The sequence below is a fragment of the Anabrus simplex genome, chromosome 2, assembly GCF_040414725.1.
Source record: "Anabrus simplex isolate iqAnaSimp1 chromosome 2, ASM4041472v1, whole genome shotgun sequence".
NCBI lineage: Eukaryota > Metazoa > Arthropoda > Insecta > Orthoptera > Tettigoniidae > Anabrus > Anabrus simplex.
The window spans coordinates 654,618,096-654,642,480 of NC_090266.1; the positions used below are offsets into that span (position 1 = coordinate 654,618,096).

General features: G+C 39.4%; 1 protein-coding gene across 5 annotated transcripts in view; it reads left to right on the forward strand.

Annotated features, from left to right (window-relative positions):
- The window catches only part of AdipoR (adiponectin receptor), a 229,473-nt gene extending 206,339 nt beyond the window's left edge, over positions 1–23,134 (forward strand). For all 5 annotated transcript variants that reach the window (XM_067141149.2, XM_067141148.2, XM_067141150.2 and 2 more), the window contains 2 exons: positions 7,491–7,684; positions 21,280–23,134. In XM_067141149.2, the coding sequence (XP_066997250.2) occupies positions 7,491–7,684; positions 21,280–21,417 (332 nt within the window). In that variant the 3' untranslated portion in view covers positions 21,418–23,134. The remainder of the gene's footprint in view (positions 1–7,490; positions 7,685–21,279) is intronic.
- The last annotated feature ends 1,251 nt before the right edge of the window (positions 23,135–24,385 follow it).

Sequence of the window (24,385 nt, forward strand, 5' to 3'; positions counted from 1 at the left end):
TTCTTTATTAAGGTGTAAGGTGTGATTCAAATATGTTTATTGAGTGATTGGCTATATATTTGAACAGAAATATACAAAACGCTTAACGTGTGCTGTAATGAACAATCGTGTATCAATGCCAGCGAAGCAGCGCTCGGTGGTAAAAATGGGAACTAGGCAAGTATCGCTCATATTGCTGTATTGGGAAGGCGTATTAATGCAGACATAGTGGAGGGCGATGACTAGACAAAACATGTATATTGAAGGAGAACGGTGACAACTGTCTACGGTAATCACGTCGTTGGTGGATAAATTAGGTATGCATAAATTCTTTTGGAAATCCATCGCTATTGCCACATACCAAACTGACATTCCCCCTTTGTTTCTTGTTCTGTGGTGACATTCCCCTTTCATCAGTTGTACATGTATTCTTAAACTTGTTGTATTTCCATGACAATTCGCTTTACTTGCTTGTACATTGTCTTAAAATATTCTCCTGACCATAAAGTATATCTGGGTAGTGTTAATTCATTTTTTGTTTTACATTGACATTCCCCTTTTTTCCCTGTGTACCCTTCATATGTATAGTGTGTGTAATCCATTACAGTATTGTGCAACACATTGTAATATCCAGAATAACACTAGGTAAAATGAGAACTGTGTAGAACCTTCCTTCCAATTGTAACTCTGTGTGAAGCACTCTAGAATTTACTAGAAGATATGCTGTGACTTATCCTTCTAGAAGCCTGACCAGGTGACATACATAAGGAAGCGGTCTTGATGGTAGAGTGGAGTTATTGTTTAGTTGGAGTTGTTTTCGTGAGCACGTGTTGCGTTTAGGCCGACATGCTAATGTAAGCAGTCAGCAGTCAACTGTTTCAAGGTTGCAGCCTCCGTGTGCTTAGTGATAGGCAGTTGTTAAAATGGTGGTTTGTTGATGTGTGCGTTTTTTGTTTGTGATGGCAGTTGATTAGGTTATGTGCATGTTTAATGTGTAACTTGTAAATAACTAATTGTAAATAAAAATCCGTATATGCAAGTTGACAGCATTTTGGGTGCGTCGTTGTGGCTACATCAGTATATAACCAACATGAAGAGAAGCTGAAGTAGAAATTATCATGGCAGAGGTGGAACTGGGAATTAAAATAAGGAAAATCATGAAAGCTAAATGAATAGACAATAGAAGATATAATAAGAGGAGCGGAAACTTTGCCATTGCAGAATACATAGTGTCTTAAGATTTAGAGTCCCAAAAGATAGGCTTAAAGAATATTACGATATCTTCAGTATTTTCACAAAAGGCTGGGCGAAGTACGTTACACGGTAGAGCGCTGGCCTTCTGAGCCCAACTTGTAGGTTCGATTCTGGCTCAGTCCCGTGGTATTTGAAGGTGCTCGAATTTGTCAGCCTTGTGTTGGTAGATGTACAGGCATGTTAAAAATCTCCTCAGTGACAAAATTCTGGCACGTCAGGGTCTCCAAAAACTGTAAAAGTAGTGAGTGCGACTTAAAAGCATTATTTATTTATTTTCATGAGAGATTGTAAGGAAGTATGTAATAATTTTGGGGAAATTGCAGTTATGCCCCATGTAGTGAAAATAATGCAAAGAAGAGTTACAGAAAAGGTAACTACAAAGCCACCAGTTCAGGGGTTGTCTGATAATGTGACAAAATATGGAAAAGTCCTCTTAAGCAAGTAAGCAATCCAAGCTGCCTGAGCATATAGATGCCTGCTTATACTCTGTATCAACTGGTATTCCAAATTTTGAGGCCATTTACTTGACCACTAGCCATTTGTGTGTGTTTTACAAAGTGAGACACTGTTATGGGGAGGTACACCTTGAAACATCTTGTAAATCATCCTCGTAAGGAATTTTTAAACAGGGGTTTTAATAGCTGACATTCTCACTGTCTTTTCACCTAGACACCTGCAGTTCAAACCCCAGCCAATGCATGTAGATTTTTGAAATAACCTCTATTCCTGTGGTCTGCATTCCACTGGAGGTCCCATGGCTATAATCATGGTGCCAAACAGTCTCATGGAATGGCAAGCTTGTGAATTAAGTTTTATTTTTCACATTTATCAGTAGTTACTATTTTGCAGTGAGAATGATTGCCGGTTCAAATAGGGGAACAATGGCAGGAGGTGCTTGGAATGGGGATATAAAGGCTAAGTTAGGAATAAACTTCATGGATGAAGCTGTACATTGTAAGCTGGCTTCGGTGGTAGAGTCGTGCAAGTCGAATGGAGGAGGATAGGTTATATAGGAGAATAATGAATTGAATATATTTCTCGTAGTAAAAGAATTGTTTCACTATTTTACATAGCAAAAAGCTGGAACAACACTATTTGTGCATGAACTGAATATATTATTCATGACTACTGTACTGAAATGTACAAGCCAGTCCCAAAGGTAGGAATGTGTGTTGAGATAACAGTTGATCACAACATACAATACTGCATTCAACGTATATCAAAGTGTTTGGGTAATACGTCATCCAGTAGATTCCAATTAATCGCACTATGCCCTGCAGATGAATTCTTTGAAGGCCAGTTGAACTTCAAAGACATAATTGTGTTTAAAGGTGCATCCAAACCAAGATGTTTTCATCCACTTTTTTAATAAACACTATTAACCAGCATTATTAATTTTGCAAAAAAATTTTAGTGTGTTCGTAAACCTTTCGGCCACGTTTATAAACAAAATATTTTTAACTTTCGTGAGTGAAACTTTTAATTAACTTCACGTGTTTTCATTAACATTTGGGTTCGTACATCCACGAAGATGCAATTAGAGCATGCAAATTCATTTCACGGAATAAGATGCTTTCTCATTTCTTCTAAAATTCGGCTATAAAATCGAAAATGAAAATTCTAATATACAGTATTTTTAATTCTGTATTATATTCTTTTTGCTATGTTCTAATGTAGCTTCATTTCCAGCTTCTCTCCTCCCTGAATAACCTAACTTCCATAATCACTTGTATATCACCAAAATAATAGGGCAGGCCTACCATCTTAACTAGGTTAACTGAAGAATTTCTTTATTTCATACCTTTACCAATTCCTTGAGATTGTTTTATAAAGCTTCACACATCTCAGGCACAATAACTGAAAGTGCTTGTTTCAATACTCTAGGCGAATATATAAATGAAATATAGTAGTCACTAGTTGCTAGGAATCTTAGTTATGCCTATCCTGTCGTTAATGGAGGTGGCTCTCTAATAATCTCTTTCCATTTCTTGCAATTTCAGCCCCAGTTACTGTCAGCAAGAACTGAACATGTGGGGGCATTCTGAAAAAAGAAAAAAAAGTTTGAAAGCCTGTTGCATTATGAATTAAAAGTTCTAACATAAGTGTTCTCTTCAAACTTAATTCTAAATGCCTATCCAGTATTTTTCTTAGGCACACTTTGAGTCTGCGCTTGTTTCTAATTGTGGTCACTAAAATATTCTTCCCTATTCTATTGTATTGTAACCTCACAAACAGCTTTCTTGGTGTGGGCATACTGTTGAAGTTTATCAACTATGTTGAAAAATATTTTCGTTAACATTGTTCATTAACTTTGGTGTAGACTAGCAATAATACACCTTTCTGGAGAACACACATCAGAGTTTCAATCCCAAGGGTGGATTTGCGTTTGAATGCAGAGTCTTAACTCTTGCAGTTCAGTTGTTGAAATATGGTAGGCATAGACAAGGTATTCACATTATTTTAAAAGCCTGATTTTTCTAAATACAAGAGCTGATTCATACGTACTTCATTACAGACTGTTATGCCTTTTAGCATTTGGTCTGCAAGCCTCTGTGAATTAACTAACAATCCTCTATAAGCAACTAGAATCGTTCAAAGCAGTCTAATCATCATTGCTTTGGTCTGCCTCTACTTATCACTGGCCAAATCCCTTGTTACTAGTACGTAAACGAACCCCTCTTCTTCTACTTCTACTTCTTCTTCTTCATCCATTCCCTTTTCCAGATTCTCTCTGGATAGGGTAGTGTACCAAAGCCCTCCACCTTACTCGATCTTTCCACCATTTCTCTTTTAGTACTTTATTGCTATCGACTCCTCTATTTGCAATACAGTCCACAACAGATCTCCTCCATCTCATTCTCGGATGTCCCCTAGGCCTCTTTCCAGTCTCTCTATCCATGAATGTTCTCTTTGGTATTCTCTCTCCTGGCGTTCTCATCATGTGTCCAAACCATTTTAGCTTTCAATCTCTTCTTGAAGTTTACACACTCCCACGCTTCTCCTTATTTCCTCATTTCGTATTCTATCTCGTCTTGTCTTTCCCTGTATGCTCCTCAAGAACCTCATTTCAGCTGCTTGTATCTTACTTTGGTTCCGCTTAATTAACGTCCAGGCTGCTGGAGCATAGGTCAGTATAGGTTTGTAATAGGCCAAGTATAAAACCTTCTTGCACTTCATTGGCACATCTTTGTTCCATACAATGTTTCACACACTGGTAGAAACTTGCAGGCTGCTGTATTCTGAAATCAATTTCTCCATCCAAATTTCCATCTTGTGATATCACGCTGCCCAAATATTAAAAAATTTTCACTACTTCAAGAGGTTCATTTCCTATTTTTATCACTCCCCTGGATTTTCTGTTACCTCTTGTCATGACCAAAGTCTTTCTTTTTGCAGTACTAATCTTCATTCCAAAATTTATTATCTCCTCATTCCATAAATCAATTTGTCTGTACTTCCTCTTCATTATCTCCCCAAACTACGTCATCAGCAAAGAGCATAGACTTTATTTGCTCGTCCATCTTCTTCTCCTTGATATTATGTAGAATTCTATCCATGATCATAATGAAGATTAAGGGTGACATTACACTTCCCTGTCTTAAGCCTGTCTCAACTCTGAACCAGAATTCTAGCCACGATCATAATGAAGATTAAGGGTGACATTACACTTCCCTGTCTTAAGCCTGTCTCAACTCTGAACCATTCATTAAGCCTGTCTCAACTCTGAACCATTCAGTTTGATCCACTTTGGTTCTAACACAACTTTCGCAATTTTTATACAATGCTATTACCATCTGCATTGTTTCATTCCTAATCTGTGCCTCTGTCAATGTTTTCCATACCAAATTCCTTGGGACACTGTCATATGCCATTTCAGTATCTAGAAATATCACTACCATGTCCTTTCCATATTCCCAATACCTTTCCATCATTTGACGCAATGTAAATATTGGGTCAAATGTGGACCTGCCTCTTCCGAATCCATACTGGTGATCTGCCAATTTTTCCTCTACTCTGTCTCTTATTTGTCTATCCAAGATTCTTTCAAGGATCTTAGCTGTATGAGGTATCAGTGTCACTCCTCTGTAATTTTCACATTGCTTCCTGTCTCCTTTCTTGAAAATTGGTATAATGACCCCTTTTGTCCACTCTTTTAGAACAGTCTTTTCTCTCCATATCACTCTGAAGAGTCTATACAACCACTGTAGACCAACATCTCCTGCTGCTATTATCATTTCTATGGTGACCTCATCAATTCCAGCTACCTTGCCTCATTTCATTCTTTTAGTGGCCCACTGAATCTCTGCCATTGACACCTTGTTTTCCTTATCTTCCACCTGCACTAAATCTGGTTCTTTGATTTCTCCTTGTACCGAGGTATTTTGCACGTTGTAAAGCTGTTCAAAGTATTTTCCGCACCTCTGCAATATGTCCTGCTTCTTTGTCATCACTTCCTCCTGTTCATTTTTAATGTAGGTTAGCACCTGGGTTTTTCTTCTTTTTAACTCACTGTAATAACATCTTTGTTATTTTCCCCTGGTTGTATGTTCTTGCAGAGATTCAGTGAATGTTTGCCAGCATTTCTTTTTCTCTTCTCTTCTTGAACCACCTTGGAGCACTCCTTCTTGCAGTGCCTGTATTCTGTTTTGCATTCTGTTGTTCTGTTTCTCAGCCATCTTTCCAAGCTTGTTTCTTCCTTTTAACTATATCTTTTACCCTGTCATTCTACCAGAGCGTTTCTTGATCTTTCTTCCTTCCTGATACTCTTCCGCAGGTCTTTTCTGCAGCCTCGACCATGACTGTTTTAAAGTATGCCCATTCTTCTTCGACCCTTCCGATATCTTCCTTAGGTATACTCGTTTTAATGTGTGTCTGGAACTCTTCATTTATTTCCTTTTCCTGCAATTTCCACATTCTTAGCTTTCTGTGCCTAATCTGTCATCTTTAGTATCTTTCCCATCTTTAACTTAGCTATCACAACTCTGTGATCTCCTTCGAAAGATTCACTTGGGAGGGCTGTTACGTCTACCAACATTTTCCTGTTACCTTTCTCGACCAAAATGTAATCTATCAGAGTTTTGATTTTGTTATCCCAACTATATCTTATCTTCTGTTTTTCTTTTGTAACCATGTGTTACCAATAATCAGCTCATTTCTTCTACAAAAGTCTACCAGAATATCTCCAGCATTGTTTCTCTACCCATATCCAAATGGACATATATTCTCTTCATCTCCTTTTCTTTCCTGACCTACTTGGGCATTCATGTCTCCTATGATCACAACCTGTTTGTCCTGTATGTGGTCTTCCAGATATTCAAGGTATTCCTCTAGATCCGTATCTGTATTTCCTGTTTGTGGAGCATACCCTTGAATTATATCTGTAACACCAGTTTCAAGTCTCAGTCTGACCTTAATTAACCTGTCATTTATGTTTTCCACCAATTCTAGGTATTCCTTTAGGTCTTTTCTAATTGAGACCTACACCATTTTTGGCTTCTCTTCCTCCACTATAGTATAAGGTGTATCCTTTCTTTAGTTTCCTCTCACCTTTTCCTTTCCATTTGGTCTCGCTGATTCCCAGCAATGCTATATCTTTGTCAACCATAAAATCTACAATTTCTTCCACTTCCCCTGTCAGTGTCACTACATTGATGGTCGCTATCTTGATGTATTTGGTTGCTGGTTGCCCATTTCTCACATTTCTCCCAGCATCACAAGAATTGCACGTCTCTTGTGGGGAACGCCCTAGCGTTTTGCACGTCGCTTGTGGGGGAACGCCCTAGCATTTTCCGAGACTTAAGTACACTTGTCATCATATAGGCTTTTATTACGATGGGTTCGCCACTCCCAAAGGCATTTTAGAGCTACTGCCAGCCGAAACTTGTAGGCCGCTCCTAACATGGAGAACAGACGCCTTTTGTAGCCGCTCCTCTGGAGTACAAACGCTACAGCTGATGTGGGGTTTCAGTGGTATTTCCTCCACCAAGGGCCCATTTCCCTTCTATAAGGACTCCTCCGCCCTATGTAACTGCGAGTCAAAATTCTAACACCTCGATGTCTCAAAAAACCATGAAAGTATTTGGTGGAACGTAAAACCAATAACATATTACAGTGTAATCATAGTCTTGTTTCATACTTTCTCTCATGCTTGCGCCCTGTTGCAGGGTGAGACAGTCGTGCACGCGCGTTCTCTCTCTCTCTCTCTCTCTCTCTCTCTCTCTCCATATACTTACAGAATAACTATTTCTTTTTTTCAGGTGTGTTCATGGGGTTTGGGCTGAGTGGCGTTATACCTGCTGTCCATTATGCGATTTCAGAAGGCTGGTTCAATGCCATATCGCGGGCATCTCTTGGGTGGCTCATACTTATGGGCTGTCTCTATATTCTTGGAGCTATGTTTTATGCATTGAGGGTACCAGAGAGATTTTTTCCCGGCAAATGTGATATTTGGGTAAGTAGAATTCAGAACTGTATGGTTCTTGAAGCTTGAATTTCAAAAGGTATTAAGGTAGAGAAAATAACATGCATATAAAATAGAAATTTTCAGTTATCATTTTTAATATATTGTATTATTTCATACCTACTAATCGTCAACTAGTTTCTATATGATGGAAAGTTTGGCAGCTTATCTGTGGTCCAATCGATATTGTCTTAGTTTTTCAGACTTCCGGTGTTCTCAGTAATGGCTCCAACATCATATCTTCCTTTAGATCTCTTCCCTGTAATCTTTTTCCAAAACAGCACGATTTTCGGAGTTGCAACCTGATTTTATCACCATTCCAAAAAATTGGAATATTCTATGGTAGCAGATTGATAAGTTTTTCTATTTTCCTTAAATAATTTGTGTATTCATACGTTTTTCCATCTAAGAGATCTGCAACATTTTTCTGTACGCCAACATGTCAAAAGTGTCAGTCCTCACATGGTCTGTGGCTTTCATTGTTCGAGATTCTGCATTATATATTACCGAGCTCGATAGCTGCAGTCGCTTAAGTGCGGCCAGTATCCAGTAATCGGAAGATAGTGGGCTCGAGCCCCACTGTTGGCAGCTCTGAAGATGGTTTTCCGTGGTTTCCCATTTTCACACCAGGCAAATGCCGGGGCTGTACCTTAATTAAGGCCACGGTCGCTTCCTTCCAATTCCTAGGCCTTTCCTATCCCATTGTCGCCATAAGACATATCTGTCGGTGTGACGTAAAGCAAATAGCAGTAGCATTATATATTAAAGAAATCGTCCTCAAACGTCTCCATCAGACAGAGTACGGGATGCGTTTGGTAGGCCAGGAGGAAGAGAAGGAAGGGCAGAAGTTTTAGAAGAATGGGGGCTGATGTTTTAAGGAGAAGGAAATTGAGGGCTAGTGGAGCTAGCCAGGGGGAGAGTACATTAGAGGTATCGGTGGCAAATTGGTATTTAACCTTAAAATCAGTTCAGCAAGGCAAGTGCTTTGAGCAAAATAATTTAGTTCTGAGTTTCAGCTACGGGTGTGTTCAACAAGAGTTAGTTCTAATGTGTTCAGCACGTTGAAGGATGAGAAGTCACATGTTCCTAAACTTCAGATATGTCCAGTATTTAGTATTCACATATAAATAATGAAAAATATGTACAATAGAAGTCCGCTATAGTGAGAATTTAAAATTGTGAAAAATTCACTTGCTATAGCGGATTGTCCTTATACCGTCAAACGGGGTGATTTAGGACGGTTTTGAGGTTGTCTTAACTCGCGAAGGGGATCTTAAATTGTATTGTTTATCATCCTAATAATGAGGAATATATCCAATTAATGCAATACCCTACAAACGAAAAATATACGCCAACACAGGTTTCCCTGAGAAAACAAAATGTAGTGTCCGAATTCACCCCGTACTTCGGGGTGATTTCGGACGCACATGCATTTTAAACCGCTGTCTGAAGTTTCAAAATGTATTAGGTGATTTCGGACATAAATAGTCCTTTATTCAATTCCTCGTTCTTTTGCTTTAGTTTTGTGATATTTAAAGTGTTCTGAGGGTGTCCAAATATAACTAGCTGCTTAAAATCATTGTAATGATAAATGTAATGTGTTACTGATCGATCTTTCTTTTCTGACAAGGTAAATGTAAAGTTTTACAGTCTAAATTGAAATATTAATAGTTATAAACTGTACAGAGGTCTTACTGAGAAATCTTAATAATTTTTCTTACAAACAATACAAATCTCAGAGCAAAAAAATGGTCGATACAGTGAACATGTAGTTGGCACAGCCTATAAATCTAAAATACGTTTTCTTTGAAAATAAATAAAAATCCCTCTCTTCTCAACATGGACTGGAAGTATTTTCGAAATTTGTTCTTTAGCTATTATATCCTCAGCAGGGATGTTAGGGAACACAAACACTTTTCTGCTGTTTTTATATGGGCGCAAGATTTGACATCCACGTGCCTTGAACGAATATTTCAGGCCAGGCCAAAATACTGCCTGTATGCTCTTTGTTCCTCAACTTGTATTTATAATCTGCAACAAGGAAAGCCTCTTCTTGCAACACCAGAACGTCATTACATTCATTGTGTGCTTCATCGCATTTATTTTCACTGCTGCTGCCAGGGTCATCACCTGTTTCTGCACTGCTTTCATCTCTGTGGAAGTCACGGCCAAAAATCCACCTCCCAGGAAGAACATTTCATTTGCGGCAGCGGCGAGAAGTAGCAGGTTGTGTTGGGTTGGAGCATGGCCGGAGGGTGACGAGCTTCCTTGAGCATTTCCTTCTTCCTCATTTAGCATTGGTTGTCTTCCCATTTTTAGGATGTACATTCCGCACTTTATTTTGTAGGGTGGACCAAGGCATAGGCCTACCATAGAAATAAAATGCTTTCCTATAAGACAACTTGCCACTTTTAATATCACGTACGGCTTTTTGTAATAATTTTGGTTCGTAATTACCCCTCAAAGCAGCTTCTTTCTGCCTCTGAAAATTTCTAGGCATTGTCCGAAATCGCCCAGACTGCTTTCAGTTTTCAGTAAAATGTGCGTAAAACACTATTTTTCACTCAATTACACCAAAATTCCACAGCAACCGTTTATAAACACTTCAGTCAGTTGAACTCACAAAAACCGTAGTTATAATGCTTTCCTTCCGACCGCGATAATCGAAAGTATCCACTTAATGATAATGCATGAAATTTCAACATTGCCAGTGCACACGGGAAATTTTCCACAGTATGAAGTCGATTCGTAATAAAAAGCACAGAACGCGGGAAACATAACCTCAAGGTCAAACTAAAACGTGCGCGGAAGTGCAAAGCACCAGCGGCTCGTTGCTATGCAACAAAATATGGCAAATCTACCCTACTGTCCGAAATCGCCCCGTTTGACGGTACCAGTTTTTCCCCTAAATTTCAGAAAAGATGCACAAAAAACCAAATACCTCACCATGCAAGTATCATGGAAACATATCGTACATCCCGGCCAAATAATGTTATTTTCGCTATAAATTTATGAGGGAACAGCCTTTCTGAAATTTTACTCAAATTGGTAATAAACTAATCTCTGAAATCAGTGATGCATACTGTCATATCTTGAGATGCATCACATTTTTATTTATTTACTATCAACTGTCGGGCTGGGTGGCTCAGGCGGTTGAGGCGCTGGCCTTCCAACCCCAACTTGGTAGGTTTGATCCTAGCTCAGTCTGGTGGTATTTGAAGGTTCTGAAATATGTCAGCCTCGTTTCTGTGGATTTACTGGTATGTAAAAGAACTCCTGCAGGCCTAAATTTTGGCACCTTGGCGTCTCTGAAAACCGGTTAAGATAGTGGTACGTAAGGCCAATTACATAGTTATTACTAATATCCAAGCTAACGAAAGCTATCAGTCACGTTATTGACGCATTTATGAAGGAGGAGGAGGAGGAGGAGGAGGAGGAGGAGGAGGAGGAGGAGGAGGAGGAGGAGGAGGAGGAGGAGGAGGAGGAGAAGAAGAAGAAGAAGAAGAAGAAGAAGAAGAAGAAGAAGAAGAAGAAGAAGAAGAAGAAGAAGAAGAAGAAGAAGAAGAAGAAGAAGAAGAAGAAGAAGAAGAAGAAGAAGAAGAAGAAGAAGAAGAAGAAGAAGAAGAAGAAGAAGAATTATGAAAGAATGTTCTCTCTCGTTTAGGGTTTGAATATTTCTTTTCACCTGTCAACGGGGATTAACAATCGATAGCTCGCTAGTGCGGGTGGTGGACGTAGTGAGAAATCGATATGGGTGATCAATCGTGTTCATTTTAAATGTCCATGAACCTACTACGCTGGCGTAGGAGGGGGAGAGGTGACTCTCCCTCGTGGCACATCCCAGGTGGCAGATGGGGGGGGTCCTAACCAGCTTGGAGGAAAATAAAATACCTCTCGTGGACCAAACACACAACCCCCTGTGGGTGGGGGATGCAGATGAAGAATACACCCACATTATCCCCTGCATGTCGTAAGAGGTGACTAAAAGGGGCAACCAAGGGATGATTGTTTTAGAACCGTGAAACTACTTGTGATTAGTACCACCACGCGGGGGACACCATGAATCGCTTTTAATTGCGCGTAGTACCACTATGTTAGATACCAAATAGGTTTGTGATTAGTAGTAACACAGTGCGTTGCCAGCTTCTACAGTACCTGTGATTAGTACCACTTTAGGAGCGACACAATGGTTCTGGGTTGCCTACGATTAGTACCCACTACATGAGGAACACCACGGGATAGTGCGGGTCCCTGTGGTTGGTACACGTATGTGATGAACACCATAGGTTTGCGTTGCCTGTAAATGGCGCTGCAATGTGCGAAACACCGTTGGTCTATATTCCATGTGTGAATTTCATTACCTGTGAGTAGTACCATACTGTGTAGAATGCCTCGAGTCTATGCTACTTTTGATTATACTGCAACATGACCAAATACCATGATTCAACTTTCCTAGCGATAAGTACCATCATGAGGGGCCGATGACTTGGATTTTGAACCCCTTTAGACTAAAAGCATTATCGATTCAGTATTAGTAATATTATTGCTTCACGTCAGTTTCTGTGTAAGGCTGTGTAAGGCTTTTCAGGCGTTTGCTCTATTAACCAGAGTTTCATCTTAGGTCTGACACGCGACTCATCAGACGCTGGGGTGTATGCAGGTGAACTTATCAGAAGCCCTTATAAGAGGCACAGTCTGATAACTGCATACGGGAGATAAATCTCCACAATGGAATTATTGCCCGCCTATCTCCAGTTTCTGTGAATGCGAGACATTGCGGGTCAGATCCACTGATTGTTTTAAATTCATATCCATCCATTCATTCTTTGTCCTCACGTTTTGAATTCTGTTCAGTGGAGGATTTTGGACTTTTAATTTGTCATTCCATTTCGTCTCATTTCGCACCATTAGGGGCTGGTGAACTAGATGTCAGGCCCCTTTAAACAAGAAGCATCATCATCATCAATTTAAATGTAGCCTTAAGAAACACATGGCTAAAAATGCCTGTTGTACACAGTCGCATTTTTCTTTCAGATCAATTCTTCACCAGAAAAATTTCAAATCTTGTCAATGACTGTTCAACATTGCTGAAGGTTTGACAAGATTTGGAAAGATTTGGTAAGGTTTGATAGAATTTTGTGTTAATGTAGAGGAAAGTCAACCAGCAGTTGTGGTTCTTGGACTAGCAGTGTAATATATTCTTCGAGGGAAGAGATACGTGGAGTAAGGCTAATTTACATGGAAAATAGATCGTGATATTCTTCTACATAATTTTTGTAATGTATTTACTATCTTAACATCATTTGCAGAGGTTATGTTATATTGCATTTTTGCACATGATTTGAATAGAAAATGATGGCAGTGCAATGGAAATTCATATCTTATTGCATGAAAACATATTAGGAATTCAATAATATTGATAGTGTTATTTGCTTAACATCCTCCAGTATTGGGAGAATTCGCTACTAATAATAATATGCAAAGATTGTCATAAATCGAATATTACGGATGGTGTTTACTTATAGTTTATCGTACGGTAATAAATATAAAAACTGTCCACTTCCTAGAGAAATTTCTCTTCTATCTTCTCGTATGCTTCTGTATTATTCATTTTATTGTGGTACTCTACGGAGCTCCATGAATAAAGGCAGAGATGTGCTTCATACTTTAGCATTTAAATTACATGCAACATCCCCCGGTCATGAAGCCATTTTTGTTGTTTACATTCCTAGCAATCTCAGCATGCCTGGCAAAGTCTTTGATCGACAGAATATGAATTGAGTTTTAATACACAACTCTCTATTATACAAAATAAAATACACCAGCATAATTCAAACAAGGGACCACTTACCAAAACTGGTGAAAAGTGCAGTGATTAAAAATGTTTCACCGTACAAAATGAATGTTAAAACTATTACATTTGCATTTAAAGTTTCCATTCACAACACTAAATTTGAATACAGTAGTTACCTTACAGAGGTTTCAGGAAGGAGTACAAAGTCGCTTGCTTCAGTCTTGTGTTCCTTATCACAAAATTCTCCACTCGCTGGATAGCCACCAAATCGTCTAGTGATGTGTCATTTACTGCATAAAATGTTCTTAAAACATCTAAAGCACTCGTGACTGCAGACTATGTTGGTACGTCTGCGATGTTCCCGTCCTCCTCGCTCTCGTCAGATTCATCAAGCGAGTTAGTAGGTTCAACGAGTTCAAGAATTTCACTCTCATTCAGATCCCCACACACAGGCACACCTTCGTCAGCTTTTACCTAATAATCAAATTGACAGGTGACTTCCAGCTGGGAAGAGACACAATTCCCGCCATCTTGCACTTCGAGATAAGGAAGTTCCTCCTCAATAATTTTGCTTTCTGTTTCACTTCGTCAGAAGCCAGCATGTCTGAAACATGCAGAAATTGCAGCAGGAGATATGGTTTCTCACGACACTGCGATACCTCAGATAGCTTCCAGTACATTCCATTTCGGTACTCGTTTTACCTCAAGCCTACACATTAAGTTGACCATTATGCTACGAAAGCGGTGTTTAAGGAGTTTAAATATGCCCTGATCAAGTGGTAGTAGCACACTGGTACAATTTGGTGGTAGGAGTACCAACTGAATATTCTGTAGTTCAACATTTGGATGAGCAGGGCAATGGTTTATAAAAAGAACGACTTTTCTGTTTTTCATTCCTATTCTTGAATGCTTGAAGCCACTGCTTAAAAAGAGTCGGTGTCATCCATGCTTTTCTGTTCGCTTCATACATGCACAGAATGTTATGCATGCCTTTAAATGCTCGCGGGTTGGCTGACTTACTTAATTACAAGTGATTATTTTCATATTGACTGACTTGCCGATAATAAACCGTTTCAGTTTATCACTACCATCCATGTTGGAGCACAAAAGAATGGTTAGTCTTTCTTTACTGCGTTTTCCACGCTTGCAAGAATCCTGTAGGGTAATAAATTATAGAAAAGTGCAGATCCATCAGGGTTGTAGACATCTTTGGTCTTGTACCTTTTAAGAATTTCATGGAGAATTGGAAGCCAGTCATCGGCGGTTTTTTCATCCACACTTTCCGTTTTGCCTTTCATTGTGTGAAGTGAAATGCCTCATCTGGCTTTAAAGCAATAATACCAATATAAATGGTCCGTTATTGGACATTATAAATTTTCCAAGCTAACTCATTCCTGGTTGCCAGCGTTTTGCTTCCGTGTGCTAGGTTGGGCTCCTCAGTTGGTACCTAGCACACCTACCAAGACGCACGGCCAGTGCATACCGTGGAGGCCACTGGCAGTGCTAATACACTATGAGAGACTTTGTTTTATTACCAAAAATTGATGCTTGCTTGGCCATCAGATGATATAGATGTTGATTCCCAAAGAGAATCTGAAATATTGACAGATGACTTCCAGCTGAGAAGAGACACGATTCCTGCTATCTGGCACTTCGAGATAAGATATTTCCTTTCTTGTCTTTTAATGAGTAAGCAGATTTAATTATAGTGGAATATCCTTGATTTAATAAGAACAACTTAGAGTCCTGCTTCTGCTGATGATTGCAGGGGTATCCCTCCCCCCCAGTTCCTCACTGAAGATGGCTCAAACGAGTCAAAACATGTTTGAATTTGATTACTCCATCTAATGATGGAATATATGATGTATTGAATTAGGAGAATACACTTAATTTTTCCTTTGTAAAATGAGCTGTTTTTGTCGTGCACATAGGCCCTAAATATACGTCCTATTTCACCCATCGTCCTCTCAACCATATTGCTTTGTGGGCAACGTACAGCTGAAAAAATAGCTTTGAACTCCAGTTCATTCAGTTTGGTATTCCAGATCTTTGAAATAAACTGACTGCCATGATCAGATAATATTCTGAGGGGACATCAGAACTCAGGAATGTATCTGTCCATGACTTGAGACAACCTCGCCCCATGACTTTTGTCAGTGGATATAGTCGGCAGCGGTAACTCGATCCGAGTATATATAACTTCTTCCTGCATAAAGTGAGCAGTTCAACTCAGTTTATGGATGTGTTTGCGATGACTGAACAGACCAATCTTGGCACAAAACATACGCCCACACATATCACACTGAATGGATGGAGGAGGGCAGGGTTGTTATTGACGGAGCTTTCTTGCTTGTCGCTTGGCCTCTTAATGTCTGCAGCATTCTCTTTCGAACAAGTTGACAGAGGTGGATGTAGTGTTACGCCACAGTGAATGGTCCACAGCATATTCTTCCCTTGTCTGTACATTAATACCAGTTGCCTTCATGATGTGTTTCAGCTGGTCCTTAAAACACTTAAGAGGGGCTCCACGAGGTCTACTGCCATATCAAAGTTCACCATAAAGAATTTGGCAGGGAAGCCTGGTATCACTCATGCGGTGAACATTGCCTAACCATCTCAGTTGATGAGCGATGATTGTTGCCTCTGCTATTTAGCTGTGCTTTGTCGAGAACTGCAGTGTTGGTCGCACAGTCCTCCCACTTACTATTCAAGATGTATTTCATTTTTTTGTTTGTAGAAGCGCTCAAGTTTTTTTATATCATGGCGGTAATGTTGCAAGTTTCACAGCCATACAGTAGCGTGGAAATGACAACAGCTTTGGTCACCATGAGTTTGGTATGCAGTTTTAGGTCTTTATTCATGAAGACTGTGTGCATTAACCGTCCGAATGCTGCATGAGCAGCCCCAATTCTTTTGTCAACTTCTTGTTCACAGGTACACCGTTTAGAAAAGATGCTTCCAAGATATGAAAAGTGATCAACCTGCTCCAGTGTTGTCTAAATGGAGATACTGAACTCAGGAAGAGTTAATCCTGGGCAGGTTATGCAAGTACCTTCGCTTTTTTTTTTTTCATTAACGACAAGACCGAAGCGATCACATGCACTTTTAAAGCAGTTAACTGACTATTGTAGTTCTGCAGGTGTTAGGGCAGGAGATGCGGTGTCATCGGCATACTGCAGTTCTGTCACCCCGCTTTGTGAGCAAAGTCTTGCCAAATTGAAAAGGCCTCCATCAAAACAAAATTGAATCTCCATGCCTAAGTTGTTTGCAGATGATTCATGCAGCATGGCAGCCATGTACAGTTCAAAGAGTGTTGGAACAATCGCACAGCCTAGTTTCAATCCATGAGTGGTTGGGAACGAACCTGATACTGAGTTACCATGAAGAACCTGTCCAGACATGCCATCATGAAGAGCTTGAACCAATTCCACATAACATTCAGGACATCCACATAGATCTTAGTACTGAATCAAAGGCTTTTCCAGATCATAGGAAACTAAATACAGAGGCTGCTGTTGCTGTCTAGCACAGAAGATCATGTCTGTTGTGCCTCCGGAGGTTTGGAAACTACATTGAGACTCAGGCAAAATCCTCTCTGAGATAGCTTGGAGCCGGTTTAATAGAATTCTTGCGAAAATTTTACTTGCAATTGACGAAAGCGATATACCGCGGTAGTTCTCAAATACACTACGATCGCCTTGAAGATAGTGATGATGGTAGCATTATTCAAGTCGTCAGGTACTTCTTGAGTTACCCAAATTGAGAGGATGAGTGTGAAAAATCTAGTCTTCTAGGGTATACCTCCATTTTGTATCAGTTCCAGAGGGATGTTATCAGGACCAGGAGCCTTCTTGGTTTTAGTTGATTGAGTGCTTTGATGAAATCTCTGTATGTAGGTGAAACTGTCATCCATGGTTGTTGGGGCTGCTGAGGGACATTACGAAGAAAGTCCTCAGTGACATTGGAGACACGATTTAGAAGCGCAGAGAAATGTTCCTTCGAACGCTCTACAATTTCTCCGTTATTAAAGTGATGGAGATGGAAGTTTAGCTGGTCATGGGCATCAGATAGTCTTTGCAGTTCTTCAGCTTTTGTTGCCACCAGTTATTCTTCATTTCCCTAATTTGTGCCTGGCATTTTCCTTTAAGTTTCAAGAAATGTGATTTCTTCACATTGGAAGACGGATCTTGAGGGTAGGATAGATGGGCTTCCCATTTGGCATTGATCAGACAATCTCTTCATTATATTCATCAAACCAGTCTTGTCGTTTTTTCCTCATAAAACCAATTGTTTCCTTGGCTGACTCACTGATGACTTGCTGAAGTGTGGACCACTCCTGATTTGTACTCTCACTGCTGACTAGATGACTAGCCAGTTTGTTTGAGATTGGATTACAGTAATCTGTAGCAGTGGATTCAATTTGAAGTTTAGAAGTATTGAATTTCTTTCTGGGCAGTTTGTGGATGGATCTTTTTGGTTTGCGACAGATTAAGATTCTCAGCCGGCAAAATAGGACCTTATGATCTGTCCAGCAATCATCGATGTTTCTTGTGGTCCTTGTAACAAGGACATCTTTTTTATCACATTGCCTGGTGATGACTTAGTCAAGGATGTGCCAGTGCTTTGAGCGAGGATGCATCCAAGTTGTCTTGTAACGATTAGGCAGGCGGAACTGAGTATTAATCGTAGAGAGTTCATGTTCAGCACATAAACCAAGGAGCAGCAGACCATTGGCATTACAGTTGCCAAGTCCATGTTTTCCGATCACGTTGCTCCATAATTGGTGATCTTTACTAACTCTGGCGTTGAAATCGCCAAGTAGTAAGAGCTTGTCTCTTGGTGGTACTTTGCTGATGGTAGTGCTCAGCAGGTTGTAGAATTGGTCTTAGCTTCTACATCAGCATCCAAGGTGGGAGCATATGCAGAGATCCTCCACTGAATGAATGAATGAATGAATGAATGAATGAGTGAATGAACGAATGAATGAAGTTAGCTCCAGAGAGTGGGATTCGGAGAGTCATAATTCTTTCATTGACAGCGGTTGGAGTTTGCTGATAATCATTCACCAATGTGGTCTTCACAGCAAATTCAACACCATGAATGCGGTGTTCTCCCTCATATTTTCCCTTCCAGAAGATTGTGTAACCTGAGCTGAACTCTGTAAGTTTACGTTCGCTGGACAGTCTGGTTTCATTTACGGCAGCGATATCGGTGTTCATTTGTCCAAGCTCAGGGGTGACAAGCGCTGTTCTTCTCTCAGGTCAGTTATTCTCTTTCAAATCAAGTAGGGTTCGAACATTCCAGACTCCTATAATCAAAGTTTTGGTAATCGTAGTTTTTTGACCACATAAGGGGTGACCAGCTGGTTCCGGCCTCCCAGCCGGCTGAGTGTGTGACTACCGAAGTTTAGCCACAGTTTCTAGGGCTTTCCCCATTCAGGGTGGGCAGCGGTGATCTTAAATAGGCCTGCCCAAACACACGTGCAGGACCGAATTCCTGAGTAGTCACGGGGTCTTGGAAAGACGACCATCACACATCTGCAGACGACCATCGCACATCTGCTGCCAATGTGCAGGTCCGAACTAAAGGCTTCCAGTTTCAACCCATAAACCTGCCTCCACCATCCTTATCTCATCGCCGTTGGACTTGAGTTGAAGGGCGTGACAGTGGGAAAAAGTGCGACAAGCAGGATTTTGTTTAAGGTGGATCGCAGCTTGCAAGGAAGTGACCCACACACTATGATCTCTGAACTTTACCCTGTGGCACAAATGAAATGAGACGTGCAGTTTCTAGTACCACGATTGCAACGGACTGCCGCGGACTCGAAATACCATTGAGTTGCGCCTTCACAGCCAATCCGTCTGGCATGATCTTATGTGCCTCCACAGCCGTTGAGAACCACAAAATGGAGGTTCCTCCGTCTGTTCTGCCGTTGGGCCAAAAACACAGATGGGTTCCAGTGTCATTTCCTACACTGAGGAGACCATCACTCCACCCAGAGGGGCTCATCCGCCTGAAGCCATTGGCCCCTATGGGGGGTCGAATTATTTACCGCCGCTCGACACTCGGCGTTAGCAGTATTTACAGCTGGTTGCCAAGACAGCTAACCCTCCTTCTGTCCCATTCCAGACTTAGGAGCACATTAGCTTTGGACTTATGTAATGTGATGTTACACCGTTCGACATCACCCAGCTGTGAGAATCGCGAGCTGTTTGTTGCGCACATAGGCCCTAAGTATACGTCCTATTTCACGTATTGTCCTGTCAACAATATTGCTTTGTGGGCAACGTACAGCTGAAAAGATAATTGTGATCTCCAGTTCATTCAGTTTGATGTTCCAGATCTTTGAAACTCTAAAGAGACTGTATCTTCCTCCTTAGGGAGATACCTGCTGAGAAAGTCAGCATACACATTAGCTTTCCCTTTAAAATGACTTATGTTAAAATCATATTCACTTACTGCTAAAATCCAACAAGTCATTCTGTTACTAGTTAATTTGTATGTGTTTAAGAATTCCAAGGCCTGATGATCAGTCCATATCTCGAACTTATTACCCAAGACATATATTCTAAACTTACTTAATGAATACATGATTGCTAAAAATTCAATCTCTTTGATAGTGTATAGTTTCTCTGCTAAACTGAGCCCATGATTTGCCAAGGAAACAATACCTAGATTGCCATTATCTTCTCTGACAACGTCCAGCAACTCTCTTCTAAGAACCATCAGTCATGAGTATAAATTCATGATCTGGCACGGGATATCTCAACATAACTGCTTCATTAAACCAGTATTTCAACTTCTGGAAAGCCTCATTGTGTTCTTCCTTCCTCTTCCATTCTACACCTCCTTTCTGTTGAAAGCTCTTGAAAAGGCTCTAACAACTCTGAATATCTGCTGCCGGGCTGAGTGGCTCAGACGGTTGAGGCTCTGGCCTTCTGACCCCAACTTGGCAGGTTCGATCCTGGCTCAGCCCGGTGATATTAGAAGGTGCTCAAATGCATCAGCTTTGTGTCGGTAGATTTACTGGCATGTAAGAACTCCTGCGGGACAAAATTCCGGCACCTCGGCATCTCCGAAAACCTTAAAGAGTAGTTAGTGGGACGTAAAGCCAATAACATTATATTATTATGAATATCTGCCCACCAAACGTCAAAAATATTTACAAATTCCCGGAAGAGATTTCAATTGTTTAACATTACATGGAATATGAGAGTTTTATTTCTTATTAAACAGATTTATTATCCACCTAACCAGTACATTGACATAAACTGATTGTCATTTATCCATTTAGGGCTAGTTTCGACCACTAAACTGATCATCTTCAGCTGCTTCTCGTTCTTTTTTGACAAGGTCAAATCTAAGGAGGACATAGCAATCTTGAAGTGAAATAAAATTTCTTATTAAAAGGTCAAGTAGGACCATGAATCTTCAGAAGTTATAAACACACTTAGTCAAAACTAACACACATACAGTGGAATCATTCAGTACTGTGTGTAGTCTATGTATGGGTCTTCAGTCTTGAACAATTATTAATATAAAAATCAACACTAACATTTAATTGGTCCAGATATTAAAAAAGGGTGTAAAATATGGACATGCACGTGAAATTGATGATATTTACAGGTACAGTCCTCCAAGAAAAACTATACTGCTATTTTAAAATTAAGGGATATCTGAGCATCTTTCAGCATGTTGTGCAAAATGAAAATATTCAGAGTAGTGCATCCAACCTTTGTTACTTCTAAAATATATGTTATTCTGTTGTACTAATATAGTGCGTCTGTTTTAGTTTCAGAGTCATCAGATCTTTCACGTGTTGGTGATAGCTGCGGCCTTCGTACACTACCATGGCATCTCGGAAATGGCCATGTACAGGATGACTGTGGGTGAATGTACGACTCAAAATGCAGCTGCAATGGCTTTTTGATTTGACACTCTCTCCTACCAACATAATGAATTTTAAATAATGGGTGCTTGGAACTGAATAGCAATGGCAATTTTCTCCTCAGAGTACTTCATATGTTGTGTTTGAAAGAGAGGTCTTTGCAATAATTTTAGGCTTAAGGCATAATATCCATTACCAGTGAAAGCCATTCGTTCTCATGAACCTGGTTGCAAAGACAAGAATTAGACTTGGTATAATTTAGTCTCTTTCATTCAACTTCCTGTTTTGGTAAAAAATTGGTCTGATGTATACTATCCTTATCTTCTTGGAGACCTATTTAAACAATGTATTAAGTGGTTTAAAGCCTTTAAAGTAGGTATTTAATAAAATTGGTGAGGTACATGAAAATGAGAGTAGGAAATTTGCAATGTTATTAATAATCTGGAGGTTTGCTCTAAAATAAACATTTTAAACAAGTGGTGTGAAGGGAAATGGTAGGGAATTACAGTAAATCTTAGTATTTTATTATGACTCTGTAATGTAATAACAATGCAGTAATTTATTAGGATTTCAATAAGAATCATGTTTTACTGTTTAAGGTAATGTGTTAACCAAAACTCAACATTTCTTGGAGAGACAAGTAATGTGCTATTAAGCAACAGGTGGTATTGCAGTGTTGTTAATGGGCATTAAGACCATGGGTGCAAAAGTTTCTGTATTGATGTAGGCTACTTAATACTGTTAAGGTAATCTTTAGTCTCTTCTGTCTTTTGGAAAGGCTGGTTTCATCACAGTTTGTTCAGAAGTACATAACTAGATAAGAGATTACACATGCCCTTATTTATTATCCATTAATCTTATTTTCTAAGCAACTGTATTAAATACAAATTCTTTAATTATTATTCAGTTAAATGATTAATAAAATCAGTGGTACAAGGTTAACATGTGGAGAAATTGGTCCTTATTATTGTTCATAATTGCTACTTTATGCCACCACCTGTTGTAAAGATATCACACCGTGATGTATTTCAAGAAACAAAATAATTTCACATTTAAATGCCACATTGCTGAGCAATGTAAGTTTTCTTTTGAGAAATAAAAGGATATGAATGTAGATTAGACCTACAGCAAACCTAAGCTGACAGTACATGAAGGTTGACAAACTGTAAAAGAACTGCAGTTGTGAAGAAAATTAGAGCATTGTGCATTAGTTTAATTTTTCCATAATGTCAACTAATTTGCTTCTTTCACCATCAAATGAAGGGGAACTGTTAACAATTAAAATATTTGCACTTTTTTTTAAATTCACTTGATTATGTGTATGACTGTAAATTTCTCAGTATATTGCTGCACAATAAAAGGTGAAAGTTTACACAAAACAGCTTGTTTCAATTTAAACCGCTCAAATGTGATGTTCTTGAATCAGCATTTGAGATATGAAATCTTGTCTTTGCAGTTGGGCCAGTGTGTTTAAATTGTTAATTCATGTTGAAAATGATTTGCTTTTACTGCTAATGTTTGAAGAAAAGAACCAGAATTATTGCCTTGCAGTATAACAAAGTGACCAACATGTGAATTATAGTGTGGTGAATGGTGGACTTACTGAAGTAAGCTGAAATGTTCTATATTTTGTCACATCCAGTTTGATTTAATGTAGAAAAATGTATATTAAAATTATAATTGTTGATATTCTTTATTTTGAATTTCGGTGTTTCACAAGTGAATGACTGCAAATAAATTTGTACCTACGCATGTTAAATTGAGATGAGTCTCGGACAGTAAACCTAGTTTTTTTTTCATACCACCTTAATATTAACAATTTCTTATATTGGCATTAATTTGTTCATGGATTTTTCTAACTATTAACCCCTTGCTGACTTAGGAGTTTTAAATGGTTGCTTTTGCCCAGAACAGGGGAAATTTATAGACTCATCATTTTAATACAATGCAGCTGTCAAGATAAAGTACAATAACATACAACTTAGCCAATACATTATTTTCAGATTTTGAGGAAGCCTACTTCAAAATGTACAGATTATTATTCTGTACCTACGTCAAATAAACATGCAAGTCTGTACAGTGCACAGAAGCTGGCATTAGAGTCAAAAGGAAAACTTCGAGTTTATAAACATGGGTGAAATGGAGGATTTTAAAGTAGAAATACATAATAAGAAAAAATCATTACATAATCTTCCAATGTTTCTGGTGGTCAAGCTTTTGGTGGAGAGCAGAGGAAAAGTAGTCTGGAAATGAAATTACCTCTTAGGAGTTACTTAATTCCTTAATATTAGTTGATGTGGTTGCTTGGTGTAAGGAAGCTTATGAGTTTTTATCCTTCTTGCATGTCTTGTTCTCTCCTCTGTAAAAAAAAAAAAAAAAAAAAAAAATATGTTATGGGTACTAGAAGGTTGGACTAGGGTGAACAACTTCGTTACAGGCCATGGGCTGAAACAAAAGTACTTAATCTGTCATGTTCAGGACATTTGCCAGGAAACGCACATGATCTTGCCTACTATGTTATCGATTACATCCCACTGATGAAAACCTATGGCAACGTGAATGACCGGCAAGCAGTGCCACATGGCCTGTGGACTGTTGTAGCCAGCCATGTGTTGTTTGGCTTTTCTGTGCTTTGCTGTTGTAGACTGCTGGAGAAGTTTGATCTTCATGCTATCTGGCAGTTGTCGGGAAAGTGTATAGTTACTTGCCCAGTCGCCCGATGTCAGGGGCAATCCGTTAGAAGCTAAGGGTTCGAGTGACCTTCGCACTCATTTGCCAAATACCATAATTGCTGTTCACTGCCATTGTATTAGCACTTCTGTAGGTAGGCTTCAATGCATTGTGGTACCGTATTTCACAATGCATGAGAAACTGTATAGTGAGGATGAAGCTCCTAATTTCATATTGGCTAGTGACTTTGAAGAAAATGAAAACTGGAAAGATTTAATCCTGTCAACCGCTCCATCCAAATTCACGAATCTAAAAGGGGATAGGAAGCTTTGCATGAATG